Genomic DNA, 23,459 nt, shown 5'->3' on the forward strand with positions numbered 1-23,459 from the left:
ATAGCTAGAGCCCAGGACTTGGGTATCGGCATAATTCAGCGGCTGTGTGATCTCTGGGCAGATTACTTCACGTTTCGGAGCTTCAATTTTATCATTTGTAATTTGGGGATAAAAATCAGTGCACATCCCAGGGGGGTTTGTGTTAATTAATGATGCCTAGCAGTAGTTGGGCACTCCGTCGACATCTCCGGAACGAAGGGTGAAAAACTAAAGCATTCACCTGTGAGCTGCCAGGGGCTGAGCGCTCCCCCGGCTGGCGCATCCCTGCAGCGTCCCCGCGTCGGTCGGCCGCACCCGCAGGCTCAGCGCGAGCGAGGTCCCCACCCTCGCCGCCCCGCATCCGGCCGCAAGCTCCTCCCCCCGCGGCCGCGTCCTCCCCGGCGACTGCCTGGCACCTGGCAGAAGCGCGGCGGCCGGGGAAGCGGGAGGCGATCCTCGGACGGCGGCGGGCGGCGGGGGAGGGGCGCGGGCGCACAGATGGGAGCAACTGAGAAGAGCGGCAAGAAGAGCCGGAGGCTGTTTTCTTCGCTGCGGCCGTGGAAGGCAACCCGGCGGCTGTGGCGGACGCGCTCGGCTTCCAAGGCGGCGCAGGGTGAGTGTGGGCGCGGCCGCGGGACCTGTTACCATGAGCGGCGGACGCCGGCCTCCTGCTGAAGGGGGGCCGCGGTGGCTCCGGCCGCTGCCGTAGGCGGCATCTCCCGCTGGGTTCTCGGCCCCCGGGGCCCGCGGGCGGGGACCGCGCCGCCTGGACGTCTGGCCCTGCCTGGGCGACCCTCCTCCCTGACCCTCGGCCGCGGGGACTACACCAGTCCCCAGGCTCCGTCGGGTCCGCTCGACGACAGTCCTTTCTCCCCCTCCACCCTTTAAGCATCTCCCCTAGGCCCAGGTGGTTGCAGCTTGTTTATTTCCCGCACAAGTCCCTGTCTGTCCGTTTGGCTCTGGACAGAGGGAATCCGGGGTGCCTCGGGAAAACAGTTTGCATCCCCCTCCCCCCAAAACCTGGCCGGCACCTGCAATGCAGTACCCGTTGGGGGATTTAATCCGCACCCAAGTCTGCGTTGGAGGTCCTCCCCATCTGGACCCACCCCCTTTCCAACCCATCTGTTATCTTGTAAGCTCTAGTCACAATTAACTATTTCCCAAACACGTTCCACCCTATCCTCACCAGGGCCTTAACTCACATTTATTCAATCACAGGCTCACTGCATTCATTCATTCCATAATTTTTATCGAGCTCCCCTGTGTGTCAGGGCCCAGGAGTGAACGAGATAGGCAAGGCCGCAGCTCATGGAACTACTTCTAAAGGGGGAAACAGACGTTACACACGTCAAATAGGTAAAAATCTCCATTGCAGATTGCTGTGTGTGCTTGGAAGGAATCAAATCGTCTGCTGGGAGAGGAAAAAAGGTAGAGGGGGCCCTAGCTTACTTGGGGGGGGGGGGATGGACAGGGAAGGCATCTCTGCGGCCATGCAATTACAGCTGAGCCTGAAGACTGATTCGGAGTTACTCCAGCCTGGAGCCAGGGGAGAGCTTCCTGCCAGAGGCAATAGCAGGTGGAACGGTTCTCAGTGTGCCTGAGCTAAGCAAGGGGAAAGTGAGGCAGGCAGGGCCTGGGTCAGGGTCTGGGTAGTATATGATGAGGAGTTTGGATTTTATTCCAAGTGAGCTGGGAAGCCACTAACATGTTCTGAGCGCAGGGACATGACACGGTCTGCTGGCTCATTGCCTTCTCCCTATCTGCAGTGGCCATGCCTTGGTCTCTCAGCCTGGCCAATGCCTACCCGTCCGTTAGGACTGGCACAAATGCATCTCCTCTGTGAAGCCTTTCCTGGGGTATGTGCCACCTGTAACCTCTCTGCTGGTATTTCATCATCCATAGGGCATTTGTCACTGTTCATCTGCTATTACAGATTCCATGTGGGCAGGTTCTCATCCACTTCACCTTTGCATCCCCCACCAGGCTAAGTCAGAGCTGGGTACTTTGTAGATACCTGTCTGCTTGTGTTTGTTTGTGTGTGTCTGTGTGTCTGTCTGTCTGTGTGTCCTATCTTGTCCTTTTCATCTGTTTCCATCATCTGAGGGTTCTTCCGAGGCTGACATGCCTTGAGTTCTAAAATGGCCGACCTGAGCCAGGGCAGAAGCTAGACTGCAACAGGGCCATGTCATTGATATTAGCGTCACCCCCATCTCCACCCTAGGGTTGTTTTGAAGATTAAATGAATTAATGAGTTAATAATTGTAAAGTGCTGGCACATAGTAAGCATTCTAAAAAGAAATTTGACAAAGAGCAAAAATAATCATCTTTCAAATATTTGTGTTAGAAACAACACAAATAATTGTGTTAGAAACAAGCTTTTCTATTGTTGATGGTTAGGGAGGCTCTGTGGCTTGGCATTGTCATCTTGCTGGCTTTCAAAGGATGTGTTATTACTTTTAGTGAATGCACCAATTAAATTCCTTCCACACTGCATCAAGAACTGTTGCGGAAACTTAGTAGGTCTAAAGGCTGACCACCCCTTTTCTTTAGCTTGCCTGAGTAGTTGAATAGATTGGTAATTGCAACAAGTATTCCTTGAGTGATACTTATATGCATAGTGTTATTCCAGGTGTTGTGTGAATGTTTTACAAAAGAGGAATAAATGGATATTCCCACTGCAGTAAATTGGGTTAGAATAAGTTTTCTAGTTTTATAATTTTTAAACCCAGGTGTGTACTGTGTACACAACCATCCTCTCCTCTTTTCTTTGTTCCCATCGTAGAGTTCACCCATGGCTTACCCGGGGCCCATTGCCACGCCACACCTCTCTTTTCTTAGGTAGGATCTTGGCAGATCACTGTATTTCCCTACTTTCCCTTCCCCCCTACAACCTGGAGATGAGGCCATTATAATGTCTTATGTTACATGATACTTTACAGTTTATGGAGTAGGTCAACTATAAGGTCTTGTTTAGATCTTAACAAACCTTGGAAGGAGGGAGGACAGATAGTATTTATTTCCCCCATTTTATAGATGAGGAAAGTGAAGCAAGAGACAGAGTAACTTGCAAGAGGTCATAGGACTGGTGTGTGGCCAGTTCAGGCCTGACTACCCACACAGCTTCCTTTCTGCCACATCGGCACAAAATAAACATGTTCCAGTATCTATACTCATGGATGGAAGAAGTAAAATTAATAAATATTGTGCAGTGAATGAAATCCATATCCCAATTTTATTTAATTTTTCTTAAAGGTGGCCTCAATTTCTCATGATGATGTCAACATCACTTGGGGCATCTACAATCATATGCTTTGGTGCCAGACAGATGATGATTTGAATCTGCCACTAATAAGTGGCACACTAATAAGCTGTGTGATCTTGGGCAGGGTGCTAAATCTTTCTAAAACTCGGTTGTCTATCATATGTAAAATAAGGATGATATTCCTATGTTATAATGTTCCTGTGATGATTACATGGGTTATTGTATATAAAGTGCTTGGTACATAGTAGCTCACAAGGTGGTGGTTGTTATTTTTATTAATATTAGTCCAGATATTGCACCGTATGATCACACCCCAAATATGGAAAGTTCAATGAGTGGTGGGAATAAAACATGGCTGGAAGCTCCTCAGGGGCCGCAATCCCTTCTGGACCAACCAGAAGGCCTTCTACATCAGTATCCTTCTTTCTTCCCTCCCTTCCTTTTTTTTTCAGCAGGAGGCTGCAGGTGAGAAGTAGCATAGCTTCTGGGGACCCCTGGCATCTGTTCAGCTTAATATTGTATCTGAATAGAGGAGACATTCAATAAATATGTTTATTTATTTATTGGATAATAATGAATGAATGGTTAAGTAATGAATGAATCCTCTGGGATGTATATATTGATTCCTTACTTCCTTGCTAATACTCAGTACTGTCAGACTTTTTTGAAGTGGTACTGCATGGTGCTTTTATATTGAATTTCCCTGACGAATAATGAAGCTGGAGATCTTTTCACATGACTATTGGCCGTGTGTGACCAAGACATGTGTGAACGCCTGTTTATGTCTTTTCCCATTTTTTTTTCTTGGTGGTTCATGTTTTTTTTTTAATCTGCTCATAGTAGTTCTTGAAATATTCTGGATACCAATGATTTACTGGCTTATATGTCCAAGCAACTTTAAAAAATCTACTAACCATGCAAGCTGTTCTAAATGAACAAGCTGTGTCCAGTAGAAATTAACCCCCTAAATTGCTTCCAGCTTTTGCAGAGAACCAGATTTACATCAAATATCAAAGCTTTAGGTTATAGAGAAGGGAGCGGATAGTTGGTGGAAGTATTTTGTGAGCAGTAGGCTTTCCTAGTCCTTGAAATGACGGTAGAAAACCAGTCCTGAGCTCTTCCCCCCAGAAATTGCCTCCTGCAAACCCTGGTGGGCCGAAGTGCCCTTTCCTGAACTGCAGTTATTCCCTGGGAAGACGCAGCTTGGACCTGGAGTCAGTCTCCATCCGCAGGTAGTGCTTTCCAGGACTAGTTACCTGGAGGAAAGGACAGAACACTTGTCAGGTGACCTGTGGTTTATTCTCTCATTGCCATTTTCTGGCCAGATGTCCCTAAAAACAAATCGCATTGAATGGAGATAATGATCACTACCTAGGGATATTGGAAAGATCAAATGATATCATAACTGTTAAAGGACCATATAAATGCAAAATATATTTGCTAGGCTCTGTGAAGTAACCAACCCTTTGCCGGAGTGGGACCTATACCCTTTAGGCCCCATACCTTCTCCTACCCTCTGTTCTGCATACAGGTGCCTGATGGCAGAGTAGTAGTTCTCCAAGGGTTGTCTCCAGACCAGCAGCAACAATGTCTCCTGGAACTTGCTAGAAATGCAGATTCTTGGCTCCCACCTCAGAGCTACCAAAGCAGAGACTCTGGAGGTGGGACCCAGCAACCTGTGCTTTACCAAGCCCTGCCGTAATTCTGGTGTGTGCTAACCTTTGAGAACCGTTGGCCTAGTGGGATGTGCAAAGGCTTTAAAGACAGTGAGTGTGGGTTTTTCAGTCTTAACTCTCCCATTTGCCAGCTTGTGCGATGAGCAGCTTCCTAAGCTCTTGGGCTTCCAAGCTCTCATCAGTAGAAGGAAGATGATGTCACTTCCCTCACAGGGGTGTTGTGGGAAGTAAATGACAGGCAATATCCTGGCTCTGCTACTTTTTTGCTATGTGTCCTTTGGCAAGTCTCCTTTCTTCTTTCTGCCTCATTTTTCTCATCGAAAAAAGACAGACTGGCGGAGCAACTAGGCCCGTGAGCCACAACTACTGAGCCTGCGCGTCTGGAGCCTGTGCTCCGCAACAAGAGAGGCCGCAACAGTGAGAGGCCCGCACACCGTGATGAAGAGTGTCCCCCGCTCACCGCAACTAGAGAAAGCCCTCGCACAGAAACGAAGACCCAACACAGCCAAAAAAAAAAAAAAAAAAAAAAAAGACCTAAAGAGGAAATACATGGCGAAAAAAAAAAAAAAGACGGACTGGCAAGCGTTAACGTACACGCATTGCTTACCGTGTGCTAGCCGTGGTCCTAAACCTGTGAATATTTTAATTTTATTTAATTCTTACAATAACCCTGTTTAACAGTGTCTATTTTATGAATGAGAAAACTGAAACACAAAAAGGATAAGTAACGTTTCCAAAGTTATGCAACTAGTAAGCTGGGATCCAAACCCAGGCAGTGTGCTCTGAAAGTCCTCGCTTTAAAGGCCATGCTTGGCAAATAAGTTCTCTTTAAAAGTATGGTGATGATGGTATGAAGATTGCCTGGCACACAGTGGGTACTCCATGTATTAATTCTCTTCCCCTTGCCTTGTGGCTTGGCTTCATCGGAGCACACCCAGCTTTTCTTATAGTCATGCTGCCCTTCTCTGCGGTGACCCGAACCACAAACCCCCATCCCCTCCCCAGCCCCCAGTCAGCAGTTTTCTCACTCCAGTTCATCTCGCTTACAGCCACTTGGATGCTCTGAGCAAACCAGACAGGCATGGCTGGGGGAAGACCGAATGTGGTGGTGCAGGTGAAGTCACTCTCCTGTCACCCCACCCTGGCATGTTTTGGAAATGAATGACTAATCCAGAACAGAGGGTCCAGGCAAGTTACCGAAAGATCATTAGGTCTGCCCAATTTGAGAAATATCCTCCCAGTCTCTTTTGCTCTCAAATTTGCAAGGGAATATAAAAGCTTTTTTTGCTGAGTTTTTCTTCGGAGTAAAATTTACAGCTGGGAAGTTGAACCCACAGTGTTAACAGCAGCGTTTTTTTCTTTCATTTTTGTTTTGCTAGGACAATGAAGAGCCTTATTCTCTTTCAATTCAGGGTGTCACTCATTGTTCTTGAAAATTCTCTTTGGTTTTGCTCTCAAGATGGCCTCCCTCGCTGGGCATGACTCACTGGTCTAATGACTCAGAAGTGGCATCCAACAAGACAAGGACTGTGCAGAGCTGTGAAGGGACTTGTGGCCAGTGGAGCCTGCCTGAAGCTTTCCCTGAACCCGGTTATTGAGATGGACCATCGTTTCCATGAATGGATGTTTATAATGGTTGTTGGTACTAGTTTATTGGAAGCATGAGGCAGTGCCTTGTTCTGGAAGGCTCCAAGGCTTGAGTCCATCCTTGTCCCTCAACTGGGTGTGGCCTTGAGGTTTACTGTGGGCAAGACAAGGCTTCTAAGAATTCACCTGACCCTGCTTGGAATGGCCACAGAATCAGGCAGTGTAAGGCTTCTGTAACATTTGTATCATGAGGGAAGATAAAGGCTCTTCTTATCTGAAGAGGACTTCAAATCTCTTTCAACTTAATTTAAAAAAAATCTGTTAAGGATGAATAGAAAGATGAACATCTCTGTGACAAAGCAAATTTAGCAAAATGTACTTGAAGATGTTTGCCATGCAATTCTTCCAACTTTTTGTATTTTGAAACTTTTCAAAGTACAGTGTTGAGTAAAATGCAGGTAACCCTAGAAATGATCATACTCTTGGAAAAACATTGCTTCCTTGTTAATATAAATGGCAGGCTCTCTCCCACTTCCTCACTCCTCCCAGACTTTGTCTTTTTTCCTGGGGAGCCTGCTTGATTAAAAAGGGCCTTGAGTGAGCCTGGCAGGGGGTGAGCTAATCCTTTACACCAGGGCTTTATCTTCTTCCTGATATGTAATTCTCACAAGAGCCATATAAACTAGTTATTATTTTCTGCATTTTATGAGGAAACTGAGGTGCAGAGGGGTACACTTGATCCAGGTCAGTAGGTGAGAATATTAGTCTTACAGCATTTATGGAGCCCTCCCTTAATGTGTCAGGCTTTGTGCTGTGTACTTTACATGCATTAACTCATTTGAGCCTCATCCTACCCTAGGAGGTAGGTGCCTTTAGTATCTTCATCTTACAGATCAGGAAAGGGAGACTTAGAGAGGTGCAGGGACGTATCCCAGCTTCCTCTAGGAGCCAGGAAATGGCAGAGCCCATGTTTGAACCTGGTCTCTCCTGCTTTATAGCCCTTGCCCTACTATTCAGACCCAGTCCTCGGCCTTACTCAGTAAATCAGCATACGTTGTAGAAACCTCTTGTTCTGAGACCACAGGCTCTTTGAGGACAGAATGTTTTGTTCAGCACTGTGTCATTCTCAGTCTTCAGAGCAGTGTCTGGCATAATGAATATTTATTGGATGAAAGAGTACACGGATGGTGTCTTCTCATCACCCCCTTCTTCACCCTATCTGCCCCTAAAGGTGCTCCTAACTGGGTACGTTTTGGCTGCCCTGGCCTTGGTCCTTGGAGATGGAGATGCCCATTTCTTTGATGTGGTTTATGGGCCAACATGGCTCATTTGGTGGCCAGTGAAGGCAGATTTTCCTCATTGGCCTTAATTTGTCAAGGATGAGCATAAGGATATTATCCACTGTCAAGGAAAGATGGGAACAAAAACAAAATAAAATTTCCCCAAACTTTCAGGGAGTCTTTAAATTGTGGCAGCTAGAAATCAACTCCAGGACCTCTAGTGGCCACGACAAGCTTTCGCCCTATAGCTATATTTGACTCTCGGGCTGCAGTAATGAGCAGGTAAACACTAGCAATTAGTTCTCTTAATGTGCCCAAGTATGTTGATAATTATACTTTATACTTATATAGAACTTAGTTTACAAAGTACCACATCTATTCTCCCTTTGATCTTCTGAACAGCCTGGAACATGCACAGGGCACGGATGATTAGCCCCACTTTACAGATGAGGAAACTGGTGACAGAGAGGTTAAATCACCTGCTCTACGCCACTCAGGTAATAGTGGTAGAGATAGGTCTTCAACCCTCTTATCTCACCTCCTACTCTGGCAAATTTTCCTTTTCAGTATTGTACTTAACCCAGCAATTTCTGGGGATGAGCGCAACAGGTTGGTGCATTTCTTTTTGTTGCTCTTCTTCCAACTTGGAGGGGAGGGAGGTCCTGGATTGGGTCAGTTAATCATTCTGGATGTCAGTTTACCAGTCTGTATAATGGGGAATAAACACTACCCATCAGTGAGTGCGCTTGGAGCAGAGGAGGTTGTGAGGGTTCGGAACTCAAAAAAACAATTTCTAAGTGAAGGTGTTTGGAAGGGACTGTGATGACTGATTCATTTTCCATAAAATAAGTTCAATGGCACCTCCCCTGGCCACGCTATCTAAAATGGCAGCTCTGTTACCTCATTATCATGCTTCATTTTTCTTTACAGCATTTACTGCCGTTTATTATATGTTTATATTTGTTTGTTTATGGCCTGTCTGAATCCTCCCACCCAAATGTGATTGCCACGAGAGCAGGGACTTGGTCTGTTTCCTGCACTCTTGAATCGCTAACAGGTGGAGTTGTGCCTGGCACAAATAACCGTTGTTGAGTGAATGAATGAAGGAATGAATCTGAGCTATGTAATGATTGAAAGTAAGCTTGCACTGGATGATTGAAAGATTTGCTTGAGTACTCCTTGCTGTCTAACAGAGAGGGGGTTTGGTCTGGCTTCCACAGATCCATTTCTGTCTCAGCCATCCAGTGGCTTAAAACCAATCACTAAAGCCTTGCGTACCAACTTACACCTGCGTGAAATGGGTTCAATAACCCAGGTCCATGCAGCAGACATAGGTCATTGGATGGCACTGTATGCCTCTGCATTGTAACAGCTGGTGAGTGGCTTGAGGACTGGGGCTGGTTCCCGTCACTGTTCTGTCCGCAGTACTTAGCATAGAGCCTGGTCCACAGAGAGGTAAAAGAAGTGTTTGCTGAATGAATGAATATGTAAGAGGAAACAAGCACAGGGCTCTTAATCCCCCTCCAAAGTGAAGGTCTCCATTTGAGAATAAGCTTGGTGCACGGCACACGTGGTCCTCTTTCAACTTGAATCAAATCTCTCCAGAGACAAGGAGGCACTAAACAGTTGATGCCCTAACCTACTGCAAGGAAAGGCAAGCCTAGGCTCCAGATCCAGTTCCATGCCATGTTTTGGAATTTGTGTTTACGTCTGTCTTCATCCCCATCCTTTCTGCTCCAGCATAAGCAAAATTATAACCCTGCACACTGACTTGCATGCAATTATCAGAGACCGGTGCCCCTCGGCTGAGGGATTTCTCCCCCAAGACCGCTGACTGTCTGAATGACAAATCCAAAGTCGGGGTTGCAGAACCAGCCGGACTTTCCTGCTCCTCTGCAGCAGAGGGAGGAAGGAGAGAATGAAAGATTCTGAAAATAAAGGTAAGGGGCCGACTGCAGCGGGGAGGTAAAAGAGGCTAGGGATAAGATGTCACTCCATGGACATGTTTAGTGTATATTAAATGGCTGATTTAAAATTAGTGTGCATATATTATTTTAAAATTCTAGTATATAATAATAAACATGACTTTTAAAAATAACTGATTTCTGGTTTCCAAATATTGTCATTCAGTTTTCCATTTTTGTGCTACTAAATATAACATTTTTGCATTCTTCATTTAATCTTGGCTGAGTAACACATATTTACATTTCACAGGTTTCCTTATAATAGTTACCTTTTATTTTGGAAGTGTTCAGAATACTTAATTAATATATAGGTTTCCAGTGCATTATTGCAATTGCAATATCTGAAATACTTTGGACTTTTACAGTTTGGGTTCTTAAGAAAAATGTAGACGGAGAAGCCTTTAATGAACATTCACCTTTTCGGGAGGATCCAATGGGGAGCCATCACTGACCTTCAGAAGTGTTTATCTTGCAGAGAGATATTCAGATGCAAACTCCCCCCACTCTGCTAGCCTCCATCCCCTAGATCCCTGGTAACAACCCCCCTTCGCACTCCCTCCCCGCCCCGGCGCCGCCTGCCAATTCCGCTTGAGGCATGGGGGAGGAGAGAAACAGATTTAAATGAAAACTCAGGAAAGGACAGGTCTCTAAAATGAGCCAGCCAAATAAATATTCAGTTCAACAACAAGGGTTCTGGAGGATTCTGGGGTTTCAAATTCCGAGGGTCCTTAACATTTTCTGCCGCAAATGGGGGAGGAGCGATAGATCCCAAGGCTCGGGAGGCTACACGCGCTCCCCAATCCTGTTTCCAGGAAGGAGCCCTTCCTTGGTGTTGCGTAGGTGCTGCTCCTGGTCCTGCCGCAGGAGGAAGGCGCAGGGCGGCTGAGCTCCCGGGAAAGCTCCGGGGCAGCCGCCGAGCCATCTCCGCGTAGCCTGGCCCAGCCCCTGCCTCCCCCCAGCTAATTTTAGGGTTTGCCCGCCCCCCTTTTCCCCAGCAGGCGTTCGCTGATCTCACCTCAAGCCTCTCTGCAGCAATTTCCACCCCTTCCTCTCCTCCCAGCGCGCTCTGCTTTAAGGAGGCCCCAGCACTTTGCCCTTGGGCACCGGGTGGAGGCTGGCACACAGCGCCGGAGCAGGTTGCTCACGCCCACCGACCCTCCGCAACACCCGAGCTGGGTGGTTCTCGTCATCGGTGAGAGCGCCCAGGCCCCAAGCCTTCTCCTAACTGCATGCAGGGCCGCCCGCTTGGCCTTCACCAGCCCAGTCCTCAGCCACACTCTCTGGCATGTTATAAGATTCTCATCTTGTAATGGACAGTGATGTTTATTCCATATTAAAAACAAACAAAAAGCAACCAACCAAACAAATCAAAACCACACACAGCCTGATGCCGGTAGGAAGGCTGGTATTTTAATCTATCACGCTGCTTGTAATGACGGCTCTTAAGCAATCTCACTTTCTATAACTGAGGCTTTAAAAGGTCTGGGGTAGCTGGTGTCGGTAGATTAACGTCTAATAGGCTCTGGATCATTCACATCCACATAGCGATCTCTGCGGTTTTGATGTTTAAATTTTGATTAAACAACCTTAGCGGGGAGGAAAACAGATTTGCATGGCTCTGGTAAATGCAAAGAGTGCCTGTCTACTGCTGTTTCTAAGCCAAGCTCTCATGGACAAATAAAACCTGTGTCTGTGTAATCAGAATATTTTAAATAAACTCAGGGAGAATGTTGGCCTTTCCTGTGTCGTTTTCAGTAGCTGGAGAAAAGGTTTCTGGAAAGAAAAAAATGTGCTTATGTGCCATGTCATGCTAGGCCAGGGGCATGGTTTAGAAAAAGTTAAGGCTGCCTGAGCTGGAGGCTCATGTTAGGTTAATATTCACCATCATTTGGAATTGAAACACTCCCAGTTTCTCAGTGTATCAGGCAGGATGCTTTAAGCTTCAAATCCCCAGCTGCTTTTTTAGGGGAGTTTGTATTTAGATTTTTCATTTCACTTTGTTTTGGAAGGAGCCTTGGTTGGAAGTCAGGATGTTTAGGTTCTGGCTTGTTTTGCCACTAACTCATTGGTGACCTAGCACAATACCCATTATTTCTTCGGACCTGTTTCCTTATCTCTAAAATGGAGAACTGTTAGACCAGATCACTGTTCTTCAGATTGTGGGTGGTAAGAAAGCAATTTAGTGAGTCTCAAGCAACCTTTTAGAAAGATGAAATAGAATAGAAAATGTGAGAAACCATTGCATATGGTAAGTGTAAATAATTGTTTCCTGTAACTTCTGTTTTAGATGTTTATGTTTGTTTATGTATGTAGATATGGGCTGTATTGATGTCCGATCTGTTTCTCACTGTGAATCCCAGTCAGAAGAGTTTGAGAAACACTGAAATCAATCATAGCTTTCTAGTTTGTCAAGGAGTCTATGAAATGCAGTCCATTTTTGTTTATGTATGTTGAGAATGTCAGTAGTTTTCCTCAGAATTTCCAAGGGGTCTAAGACCTCAAATAGGTTATGAATTATGGTGTTTCCCCCAAGGCCCTTCTAAGCTAACCTCTTAGGGATCAAAGAATCCTTTCAGAGCTGGGAGATGGGTGTGTGTTGACAGGACCAGCTGAGTGTGAGAGGTGAGGTGGGGTGTGTGAGCATGTTGAAGAGAACGTGTGACCATGGTAACTATACCATGAGAACTATTTGTAGGTTCCAAAGTGCCAGTTGGTGACCTGAATATAAAACATAAATATCTAAAAATTAGAGTCTTTGTGCTGAAAAGTACCACAGGAAAACTATTAAAATGTTGTGCATTGTTTGGAAGTCAACTCTCCTTGAAAAGACTGAAAACAAGAACCAGGTAAAATTTTAAGAGGTTGACAGGGACAAATAAATCATCAGGCTGTTGGTAGGCAAAAACGGAATTTTTATAAGCTACCATCACATGACTAGTGTTCTGTAAATGTTGAGCTGTGGTTTAATAAATGCCTTTCTTTCTTTTTTCTCTTTTTAGTACATATTGTCTTAAGACAGTCCAGTGAGGCTTTTAAACACAAAAGGCATTGTATAACATTTACCCAGCATATCTCAAAATGCTTTGCAAACCAGAAAAAAAAATTCTGTATGAGACAACTCAGAATAAAATAGTTGAATGAGTTAATAAGTAGGTATTGGCAAGCATGACAGCTAATTGTAATAATAACAGCCATAGCTCCTACTTAATGAACAAGTAGTATGTGAAAAGCTCTTTTCAAGGTACTTTACACATTGTCACAGCACTGCAAGGTTGGGGGTATTTTACATGTAAAGAAATGGATTAAGAACTTTTTACAGGGCACATAGCTAATAAGTGGCAGAGCCGGGATTCAAACCCAGGTCATTTTACTTTCAAAACCATTCACATGGTAGGCAAGGGCTTTGAGAACAAGTAGCGTGGGGAAATTGCAGAGTTTTTAATAAAGTTTTCAACATCATTTATTACTAGAATTAATTTACTTATTATAAAAAGGGGAATGTGAACCATAGAAAATGATGGCTTTTGTGTATTTTTCTAGATTGTGTTTATTTGGAAAATAAGCATTTTAACTCTAAGTTCAGCTGCAAATTTTCCTTTTATTTTGTAAGTTCTCTCTTTTATGCAGCAAGGTTTTAGAAGCAGAGATACGAAAGAATAGGAGTGGAGAGTTTGAAAATTTGGGTGGAAACATTTTTTTTTCCTATAACAGTTTAGGGCAAATAGTTCTCTTTTCAATTTTTTCTGTTATTTTTCTATGTTTTATTTCAAAATAACAAACATGACATTTTGTGAGCAAATAAAGTTATGCATAACATTTTAACATGGTAAAACTAGGATTAGAGCACACTGATTCCTGAAAGAATTTGATTTTTTCCTGAAAGTTATTACAGAATCTGATTGGGAGTTTGAATATGGTGAGATCCAGGCTTTTAAACCCTAAATATTTAAAACACTATGGTGTACATCCCCCAATCTGTAATTCAAAATGAAGTAAGTGCAAGGAAATCCAAAAATGTGATTTTTTTTTTTTTAACAACCATGACTACTTTTAGAGAAGACTCAAATTCTTTCAAGATTTTTGTCCTTGCTGCTTGGGACTGCGTAGGTCGGGCAAACGATGTGTATTGGTTGGGGTGATCTGTAAATGGCTGAGTGAGTTCTCAGCTTTCAGGGCTAGCATGAGATAAAGCTGGGTTTAGAGCCTGGACTATGCCATTGCTTCTCAAATGGACACAATACTGCTTCCTGTGGAACATACTAGAAATATGCAAGGTGCTCTAGCGCATTCACTGGGCAGAAACCAGAAATGATAGATGTCCTGCAATGTTCCGGACTGTTCCATTTAATGATGAATTATCTCTTGTCCTGTGCAACTTTCAGATGTTTTGCTGAAGATGTAAGTGAAAACCCTCTAGACTTTTCTGAGCCTAGAATATAAGTTGGTATTACATATACACTGAAGTTTCCGGGATTAAAAATGTTGTGTAAAAGCAAGGAAAGATTATACTCAATTTTGTTTGGAAAAATCACTTACCCAAAGTGGTTTGAGACATCAATACGACACACTTGTCTCATTCAAGCTATGTACCCGTACATGTATCTGATTATTAATGTCATCTAATATAGTCTTGCTTGAGTATTTGCATATTGAAATCCATATTGTTTTGCTATATTGACTATTAACTTTCCTTTCTCTTTTACATTGTTGTTGGTATGTGTGGTATACTTATTGTTGTTTAATTGTGTGTTAGGTAGGTTATTTTATCTTTAAATTTCATTTTGAGATACTAAACAAGGAAATACAAAATATTTTTATATTTGTATATATGTGTGTTACTCAGAGTATACAAAATGACTTTATTTTTACCTCTTTAATAATTTAAAAGAATTTCAGCCAACATCAAAACTTTTGGAGATTATATATTCAATTCTATATTTCTGGTTCCTTTAATAAAATTAGAACAATCTACAACGAGATTGAGGTGAGCATAAACTGCCCTCTTTAAGGGCAGAAATACTAGGATATAGGTGTTATAAATCTAAAAAAAATGATGTCACTGGTAATATATATTTATGCTACTGTAACTGGCATTTTAAAATTTCATTTTCTAATTGTTTGCTGTTAGAATATAGAAATATAGTTGATTTTTATTTGTTGACCTTATTTCAGTGACCTTCCTAAATTAACTTATTAAATAGTTTTTAGATTTTTGTAGGTAGTTGGTTTTCTATAAATAAAGACAGTTGTATTTCTTTTTCTTTTTTTTTTTTTTTAACATCTTTATTGGAGTATAACTGCTCCACAGTGGTGTGTCAGTTTCTGCCCTGCAACAAAGTGAATCAGCTATACATATACATATATCCCCATATCTCCTCCCTCTTGCGTCTCCCTCCCACCCTCCCTATCCCACCCCTCTAGGTGGTCACAAAGCACCGAGCTGATCCCCATGTGCTATGCGGCCACTTCCCACTAGCTATCTGTTTTACATTTGGTAGTGTATATATGTCCATGCCACTCTCTCACTTTGTCCCAGCTTACCCTTCCCACTCTCCATGTTCTCAAGTCCATTCTCTACGTCTGCGTCTTTGTTCCTGTCCTGCCCCTAGGTTCTTCAGAACCATTTTTTTTTTTAGATTCCATATATATGTGTTAGCATACGGTATTTGTTTTTCTCTTTCTGACTTACTTCACTCTGTATGACAGCCTCTAGGTCCATCCACCTCACTACAAGTAACTCAGTTTCATTTCTTTTTATGGCTGAGTAATATTCCATTGTATATATGTGCCACATCTTCTTTATCCATTCATCTGTTGATGGACACTTAGGTTGCTTCCATGTCCTGGCTATTGTAAACAGAGCTGCAGTGAGCATTGTGGAACATGACTCTTGTTGAATTATGGTTTTCTCAGGGTATATGCCCAGTACTGGGATTGCTGGGTTGTATGGTAGTTCTATTTTTAGTTTTTTAAGGAACCTCCATACTGTTCTCCAAGGTGGCTGTATCAATTTAAACTCCCACCAACAGTGCAAGAGGGTTCCCTTTTCTCCACACCCTCTCCAGCATTTATTGTTTGTAGATTTTTTGATGATGGCCACTCTGACTGGTGTGAGATGATACCTCATTGTAGTTCTGATTTGCATTTCTCTAATAATTAGTGATGTTGAGCATCCTTTCATGTGTCTGTTTGCAATCTGTATATTTTCTTTGGAGAAATGTCTATTTAGGTCTTCTACCCATTTTTGGATTGGGTTGTTTGTTTTTTTAATATTGAGCTACATGAGCTACTTTTAAATTTTGGAGATTAATCCTTTGTCAGTTGCTTCATTTGCGAATATTTTCTCCCATTCTGAGGGTTGTCTTTTCGTCTTGTTTATGGTTTCCTTTGGTGTGCAAAAGCTTTTAAGTTTCATTAGGTCCCATTTGTTTATTTTTGTTTTTATTTCCATTTCTCTAGGAGCTGGGTCAAAAAGGGTCTTGCTGTGATTTATGTCATAGAGTGTTCTGCCTATGCTTTCCTCTAAGAGTTTTATAGTGTCTGGCCTTACATTTAGGCCTTTAATCCATTTTGAGTTTATTTTTGTGTATGGTGTTAGGGAGTGTTCTAATTTCATTCTTTTACATGTAGCTGTCCAGTTTTCCCAGCACCACTTATTGAAGAGGCTGTCTGTTCTACATTCTATATTCTTGCTCCTTTATCAAAAATAAGGTGACCATATGTGCGTGAGTTTATCTCTGGGCTTTCTATCCTGTTCCAATGATTTATATTTCTGTTTTTGTGCCAATACCATACTGTCTTGGTTACTGTAGCTTTGTAGTATAGTCTGAAGTCAGGGAGTCTGATTCCTCCAGCTCCGTTTTTAACACTCAAGACTGCTTTGGCTATTCGGCGTCTTTTGTGTCTCCATGTAAATTTTAAGATGATTTGTTCTAGTTCCTTAAAAAATGCCATTGGTAATTTGATAGAGATTGCATTGAATCTGTAGATTGCTTTGGGTAGTATAGTCATTTTCACAATATTGATTCTTCCAGTCCAAGAACATGGTATATCTCTCCATCTGTTGGTATCATCTTTAATTTCTTTCATCAGTGTCTTATAGTTTTCTGCATACAGGTCTTTTGTCTCCCTAGGTAGGTTTATTCCTAGGTATTTTATTCTTTTTGTTGCTATGGTAAATGGGAGTGTTTTCTTAATTTCTCTTTCAGATTTTTCATCATTAGTGTATAGGAATGCAAGGGATTTCTGTGCATTAATTTTGTATCCTGCAACTTTAGCAAATTCATTGATTAGCTCTAGTAGTTTTCTGGTGGCATTTCTAGGATTCTCTATGTATAGTATCATGTCATCTGCAAACAGTGACAGTTTTACTTCTTCTTTTCCAATTTGTATTCCTTTTATTTCTTTTTCCTCTCTGATTGCCATGGCTAGGACTTCCAAAACTATGTTGAATAATAGTGGTTAGAGTGGACATCCTTGTCTCGTTCCTGATCTTAGAGGAAATGCTTTCAGTTTTTCACCATTGAGAATGATGTTTGCTGTGGGTTTGTTGTATATGGCCTTTATTATGTTGAGGTAGGTTCCCTCTATGCCCACTTTCTGGAGAGTTTTTATCATAAACGGATGTTGAATTTTGTCAAAAGCTTTTTCTGCATCTATTGAGATGATCATATGGTTTTTATTCTTCAGTTTGTTAATATGGTGTATCACATTGATTGATTTGCATATATTGAAGAATCCTTGCATCCTTGGGATAATTCCCACTTGATCGTGGTGTATGATCCTTTTAATGTGTTGTTGGATTCTGTTTGCTAGTATTTTGTTGAGGATATTTGCGTCTCTATTCATCAGTGATATTGTTCTGTAATTTTCTTTTTTTGTAGTGTCTTTGTCTGGTTTTGGTATCAGGGTGATGGTGGCCTCATAGAATGAGTTTGGGAGTGTTCCTTCCTCTGCAATTTTTTGGAAGAGTTTGAGAAGGATGGGTGTTAGCTCTTCTCTAAATGTTTGATAGAATTCACCTGTGAAGCCACCTGGTCCTGGGCTTTTGTTTGTTGCAAGATTTTTAATCACAGTTTCAATTTCTTTACTCGTGATTGGTCTGTTCATATTTTCTGTTTCTTCCTGGTTCAGTCTTGGAAGGTTATACCTTTCTAAGAATTTGTCCATTTCTTCTAGGTTGTCCATTTTATTGGCATAAAGTTGCTTGTAGTAGTCTCTTAGGATGCTTTGTATTTCTGTGGTGTCTGTTGTAACTTCTCCTTTTTTATTTCTAATTTTATTGATTTGAGTCCTCTCCCTCTTTTTCTTGATGGGTCTGGCTAATGGTTTATCAATTTTGTTTATCTTCTCAAAGAACCAGCTTTTAGTTTTATTGATCTTTGCTATTGTTTTCTTTGTTTCTATTTCATTTATTTCTGCTCTGATCTTTATGATTTCTTTCCTTCTGCTAACTTTGGGTTTTGTTTGTTCTTCTTTCTCTAGTTCCTTTAGGTGTAAGGTTAGATTGTTTGCTTGAGATTTTTCTTGTTTTTTGAGGTAGGCTTGTATAGCTATAAACTTCCCTCTTAGAACTGCTTTTGCTGCATCCCATAGGTTTTGGATTGTGATGTTTTCATTATCATTTTTCTCTAGGTATTTTTTGATTTCCTCTTTGATTTCTTCAGTGATCTCTTGGTTATTTAGTAATGTATTATTTAGCCTCCATGTGTTTGTGTTTTTTACGTTTTTTTCCCTGTAATTCATTTCTAATCTCATAACGTTGTGGTCAGAAAAGATGCGTGATATGATTTCAATTTTCTTAAATTTACTGAGGCTTGGTTAGTGACCCACGATGTGATCTATCCTGGAGAATGTTCTGTGCACACTTGAGAAGAAAGTGTAATCTGCTGTTTTTGGATGGAATGTCCTATAAATATCAATTAAATCTATCTGGTCTATTGTGTCATTTAAAGCTTCTGTTTCCTTATTTATTTTCATTTTGGATGATCTGTCCATTGGTGTAAGTGAGGTGTTAAAGTCCCCAACAATTACTGAGTTACTGTCGATTTCCTCTTTTATAGCTGTTAGCAGTTGCCTTATGTATTGAAGTGCTCCTATGTTGGGTGCATATATATTTATAATTGTTGTATCTTCTTCTTGGATTGATCCCTTGATCATTATGTAGTGTTCTTCCTTGTCTCATGTAACAGTTTTTATTTAAAATCTAGTTTATCTGATATGAGTATAGCTACCCCAGCTTTCTTTTGATTTCCGTTTGCATGGAACATCTTTTTCCATCCCCTCACTTTCAGTCTGTATGTGTCCTTAGGTCTGAAGTGGGTTTCTTGTAGACAGCATATATATGGGTCTTGTTTTTGTATCCATTCAGCAAGGCTGTGTCTTTTGGTTGGAGCATTTAATCCATTCACATTTAAGATAATTATTGTGTTTATTTTTGTATGGTGTTAAAAAATGTTCTAATTTATTTTTTCACATGTAGCTGTCCAGTTTTCCTAGCACCATTTTTGAAGAGACTGTCTTTTCTCCATTGTATAGTCTTGCCTCTTTTTCATAGATTAATTGACCCTAGGTGCGTGGGTTTATTTCTGGGCTTTCTATCATGTTCCATTGACTTATATGTCTGTTTTTATGTTAGTACCATACTGTTTTGATGACTGTAGCTTTGTAGTATAGTCTGAAGTCAGGGAAACTGATTCCTCCGGGTCTGTTTTTCTTTCTCAAGATTGCTTTGGCTATCTGACGTCTTTTGTGTCTCCATACAAATTTAATTAATTAATTAATTTATTTTTCGCTGTGTTGGGTCTTCGTTGCTGCTTGCGGACTTTCTCTAGTCGCGGCGAGTGGGGGCTCCTCTTCCTTGTGGTGCACAGACTTCTCACTGTGGTGGCTTCTCTTGTTGTGGAGCATGGGCTCTAGGCACACAGGCTTCAGTAGTTGTGGCATGTGGGCTCAGTAGTTGTGGCTCGAGGGCTTAGGTGCTCCATAGCATGTGGGATCTTCCTGGACTAGGGCTTGTACCCATGTCCCCTGCATTGGCAGGCAGATTCTTAACCACTGCACCACGAGGGAAGTCCTCCATACAGATTTTAAGATTTTTTTGTTCTAGTTCTGTGAAAAATGCTATTGGTAATTTGATAGGGATTGCATTGAATCTGTAGATTGCCTTGGGTAATATAGTCATTTTTACAATATTGATTCTTCCAATCCATGAACATGGTATATCTTTCCATCTGTTTGTGTCATCTTCGATTTCTTTCATCAGCATATTATAGTTTTTAGAGTAGAGGTCTTTTGCCTTGTTAGGTAGGTTTATTCCTAGGTATTTTATTCTTTTTGATGTGATGGTAAATGGGATTGTTTCTTTAATTTCTCTTTCTGATCTTTCATTGTTAGTGTATAGAAATGCAACAGATTTCTGTGCATTAATTTTGTATCCTACAACTTTACTGAATTCATTGATGAGCTCTAGTAGTTTTCTGGTAGCATCTTGAGGATTTTCTATGTATAGTATCATGTCATCTGCAAACGGTGACAGTTTTACTTCTTTTCCAATTTGGATTCCCTTTATTTCTTTTTCCAGAGAATATACTTTGAATGGTTTTAGTTCTTTAAAATTTTTTCTACTTGCTTTAGGGTCCTGCATATTATCAATTTTTATATATGTATCTTGTATGTCTACTTTAAAACAATGCGCATACTGAGGTTGTTTGGTTACACATTCTATATATGCTAGGATGTCAGTTTTAAAAATCTTACAGTAGAAGTCTTCTATATCCCCACTAATTTTTTTTCTCATCTATTGGTTACTGAGAGAGGGTTAAGCTTTCCCATTATGATTATAGATTTCATCTTTTTCTTTTTATATTTTCTAACTCTTGCTTTTATTAACTTTGAGGCTCTGTTTTTAGGTGCATACTATATAAATTTAGAATTGATGTATCTTTATTGTGACATATCTCTCCTTTTCTCTAGTAATGCTTCCTACTTTAAAGTCTACCTTTCTAATTTTAATGGAACCATAACAGCTTTCTTTGGGCCAATATGTACATGGTATATCTTTTTCCATGTTTATACTTCAGTTTTTCTATGCCCTTATGTTTAATCTGAATCTTCTTAAGTGTCATGTAAATGAGTTTTTAAAAATCCAGTCTGACAATTTTGGTCTTCAGTTTGAGTATTTAAAGCATTTAATATAATTATTCACGTTTCTTTCCTATTTGTGTTCCATCTGTTTTATGTACCACTTTCTTCTTTTCTTTTTTTGCTTTATTTTTTGGACTAATCATGCATTATTTTTTTTTTTCATGCATTATTTTTAACTTTCCCTTTTTTTCCTCTCTGCTAGCATGTTACACATTTGTTCCCATTTTACTTTTCATTTTGTGTATATGTGATTACCTCAGTGCTGCTTTTACTTATCGCATTCCAGACAGTGTTAGACTCTGAGAACACTTTCACTCTACCCTGTGTCCTCTCCTTATCCATCCTCCCTTCCCCACCTTCTACCTCTTGTGTCATTATATAATTCATTTAAATTATATTTAACCCCCCATGAGACACTAGCATCATTGTTTTTTACAATCAATTTTCATTTAGGTTTACTCACACATTTACCCTATCCATTGCTTTTCATTACTTTCTGAATTTCTGTGTTTCCCCCTGGGGATCTTTTCCTTCTGAATTAAAAAAAAAAAAAAAAAAAAGACTTCGTTTGTATTTCTTGTAGTGCATGTTTTCTTTCTTTCTTTTTTTTTTTTTTTGTGATACTCAAGTACCTCTGTGTCATATTTTCTGTAAAAGAATATTCTCAGGTGTTTTTTTTGGGGGGGGGTCTGGAAATGAATTATCTTTGCCTTTGCTTTTGAAGATAATTTCATTGGATGAATAGAATGCAGTCCCCCCCGCCCCCCACAGCACTTTAAAGATGCCATTCCATTGTCTCTGGCTTTTATCCTTTCTTGGAAAAGTTGGCTGTCAGTCTTACTGTTGCTATTTTATGTTGCATCTTTTTTTCTTTGCCTACTTTTAACACTTTTCTTTGTATATTTGTTTTTCAACAGCTTTTCTAGGCATGATTTTATTTCCTTGTGTTTATCCTGCTTGGGGTTTTCAGCCCTTCTTGAGTCTGTGAAGCTTGATGTTTTTTGTAATTCTCATAATTCTCTGCCATTATTGTTTCAAATATTATTTTTGCTCCCTTCTTTCCCCTCTTTTTGGGTCTTTTATGTTAGAACTTTTTACTCTCTTCCATGTATTCCTTACTTTATTATCTGTATTCTTACTCTTTCTCATTTTCAGTTTGATTATTTTTTGCTATTTTAAGGTTCACTAGCTCTCTTTGCTGTGTCTAATTTATTATTACACAATCTATTAATTTAATTTTATTTTGTATTTTTCAGTTTTAGAGTTTTTATTATATTATTGAAAAACAGGTTCACCATCTTGTCATCTATTTCCTCAAATATATTAATCACAATCACTTTAAAGACCATGTTTAATAACTCCAATGTATGGGTCACTTGTGAGTATGTTTATGTTTTCTGTTTTTCTTCTTGGCTTCTTTCTTCATATGCTTGACAATATTTTATTAAATGTCCGGCATTGTGTATGAAGATGATCTGAATGATGTCTTCTCTCTTATGAGAGTATTTACCATATTCTTTGCCCACAGTAGAAAAGAGAGTGCCTCAATCCAATCAGGCACTCAGTCCAGTTAAGGCTATTTTGCTGACACCTAAGATTTGGTCCATTTTTGGGTTTCCTCAACCCTAGATCCCGAGGGGTGCTGACTGAGAGCCTGAGATGAGAACCTCAGCAGGTCCTAAACTCCAATTTTTGTCTTCTTATAGTGTGAGTCTGCTGAAAACTCTACTCTGCGAAAAATGCTCATTCTGCTTTTCATTTCCTTTCTCCTCGGCTTCTGAGCCCCTAGCCCTGTACAGCTGAGTTAGCAGTACTTCTGGGAAAAAGCTCATGTCAGACTCACTTCTCTGAGACCATCCAGCATGTGTCTTTTTAGTCCTGAACTCCACCTTGTGTCTTTACAGCCCCATAAGAGTGGCTAAAGTCCTGTAGGCTTCTCTGCTTCTTAGCAGCTGTTCTCTGCCTGGCTTCTCAACTTCTTGCCTCATGCCAGGAATCAGCAAATACCCTTGAGGGAAAAATGACCTTGCAGAAAGTTGGGCTTACCTCAGTGAGCCTTCTATCTCTCTCCAAGATCTGGTTGTCTGGCTCCTCAAATCCTGACTAATCAGCAGCTCTCCTGGTACTTCAACAGATGTTTTTGGCTTTTATCTGGCTTTTCTAATTGCCCTCAGCAGAAATGTTGGTCTGCTGCATTCCACTGTGTTATAGCTGGAAGTTGAACCAGAACGTGTTTTTTTGTTGTTGTTTTTGTTTTTTTAATGTGGACTATATTAAGAAAAAAGCAAAAAACCCAAGATATCAATGACATTTTAAACATCTTATATCAATTATAAAAGGTATGTGCAGTTGGTTTCTACTTACTCTTTATTATTCTAGTTATTCTATTGTTTCTTGCTTATTAAAAACTTGTGTCTTCTTTTCCCATATTTTTTCTGAAATGCTTACACATTTTTGTTGCTTTCTTCCAGAGAATATGTATACTAAATGACTTTTTCATTTTCCTGAATCTGGTCCTCCATCCAGTTGTTTACTACTTTTGTGATTTTATGATTTGGAATTGTCA

At 41.0% G+C, this 23,459-nt stretch overlaps 1 protein-coding gene across 1 annotated transcript in view; it reads left to right on the top strand.

The window, feature by feature from the left end:
• Positions 1 to 404: 404 nt before the first annotated feature.
• Positions 405 to 23,459, top strand: part of DNAJC6 (DnaJ heat shock protein family (Hsp40) member C6) — a 151,281-nt gene continuing 128,226 nt past the window's right edge. Inside the window, exon 1 of the mRNA XM_059899197.1 lies at positions 405 to 592. Coding sequence (XP_059755180.1) covers positions 478 to 592 — 115 coding nt within the window. The 5' untranslated portion in view covers positions 405 to 477. The remainder of the gene's footprint in view (positions 593 to 23,459) is intronic.

Source organism: Balaenoptera ricei, chromosome 1 (genome assembly GCF_028023285.1).
Source record: "Balaenoptera ricei isolate mBalRic1 chromosome 1, mBalRic1.hap2, whole genome shotgun sequence".
NCBI classification, from domain to species: Eukaryota; Metazoa; Chordata; class Mammalia; order Artiodactyla; family Balaenopteridae; genus Balaenoptera; species Balaenoptera ricei.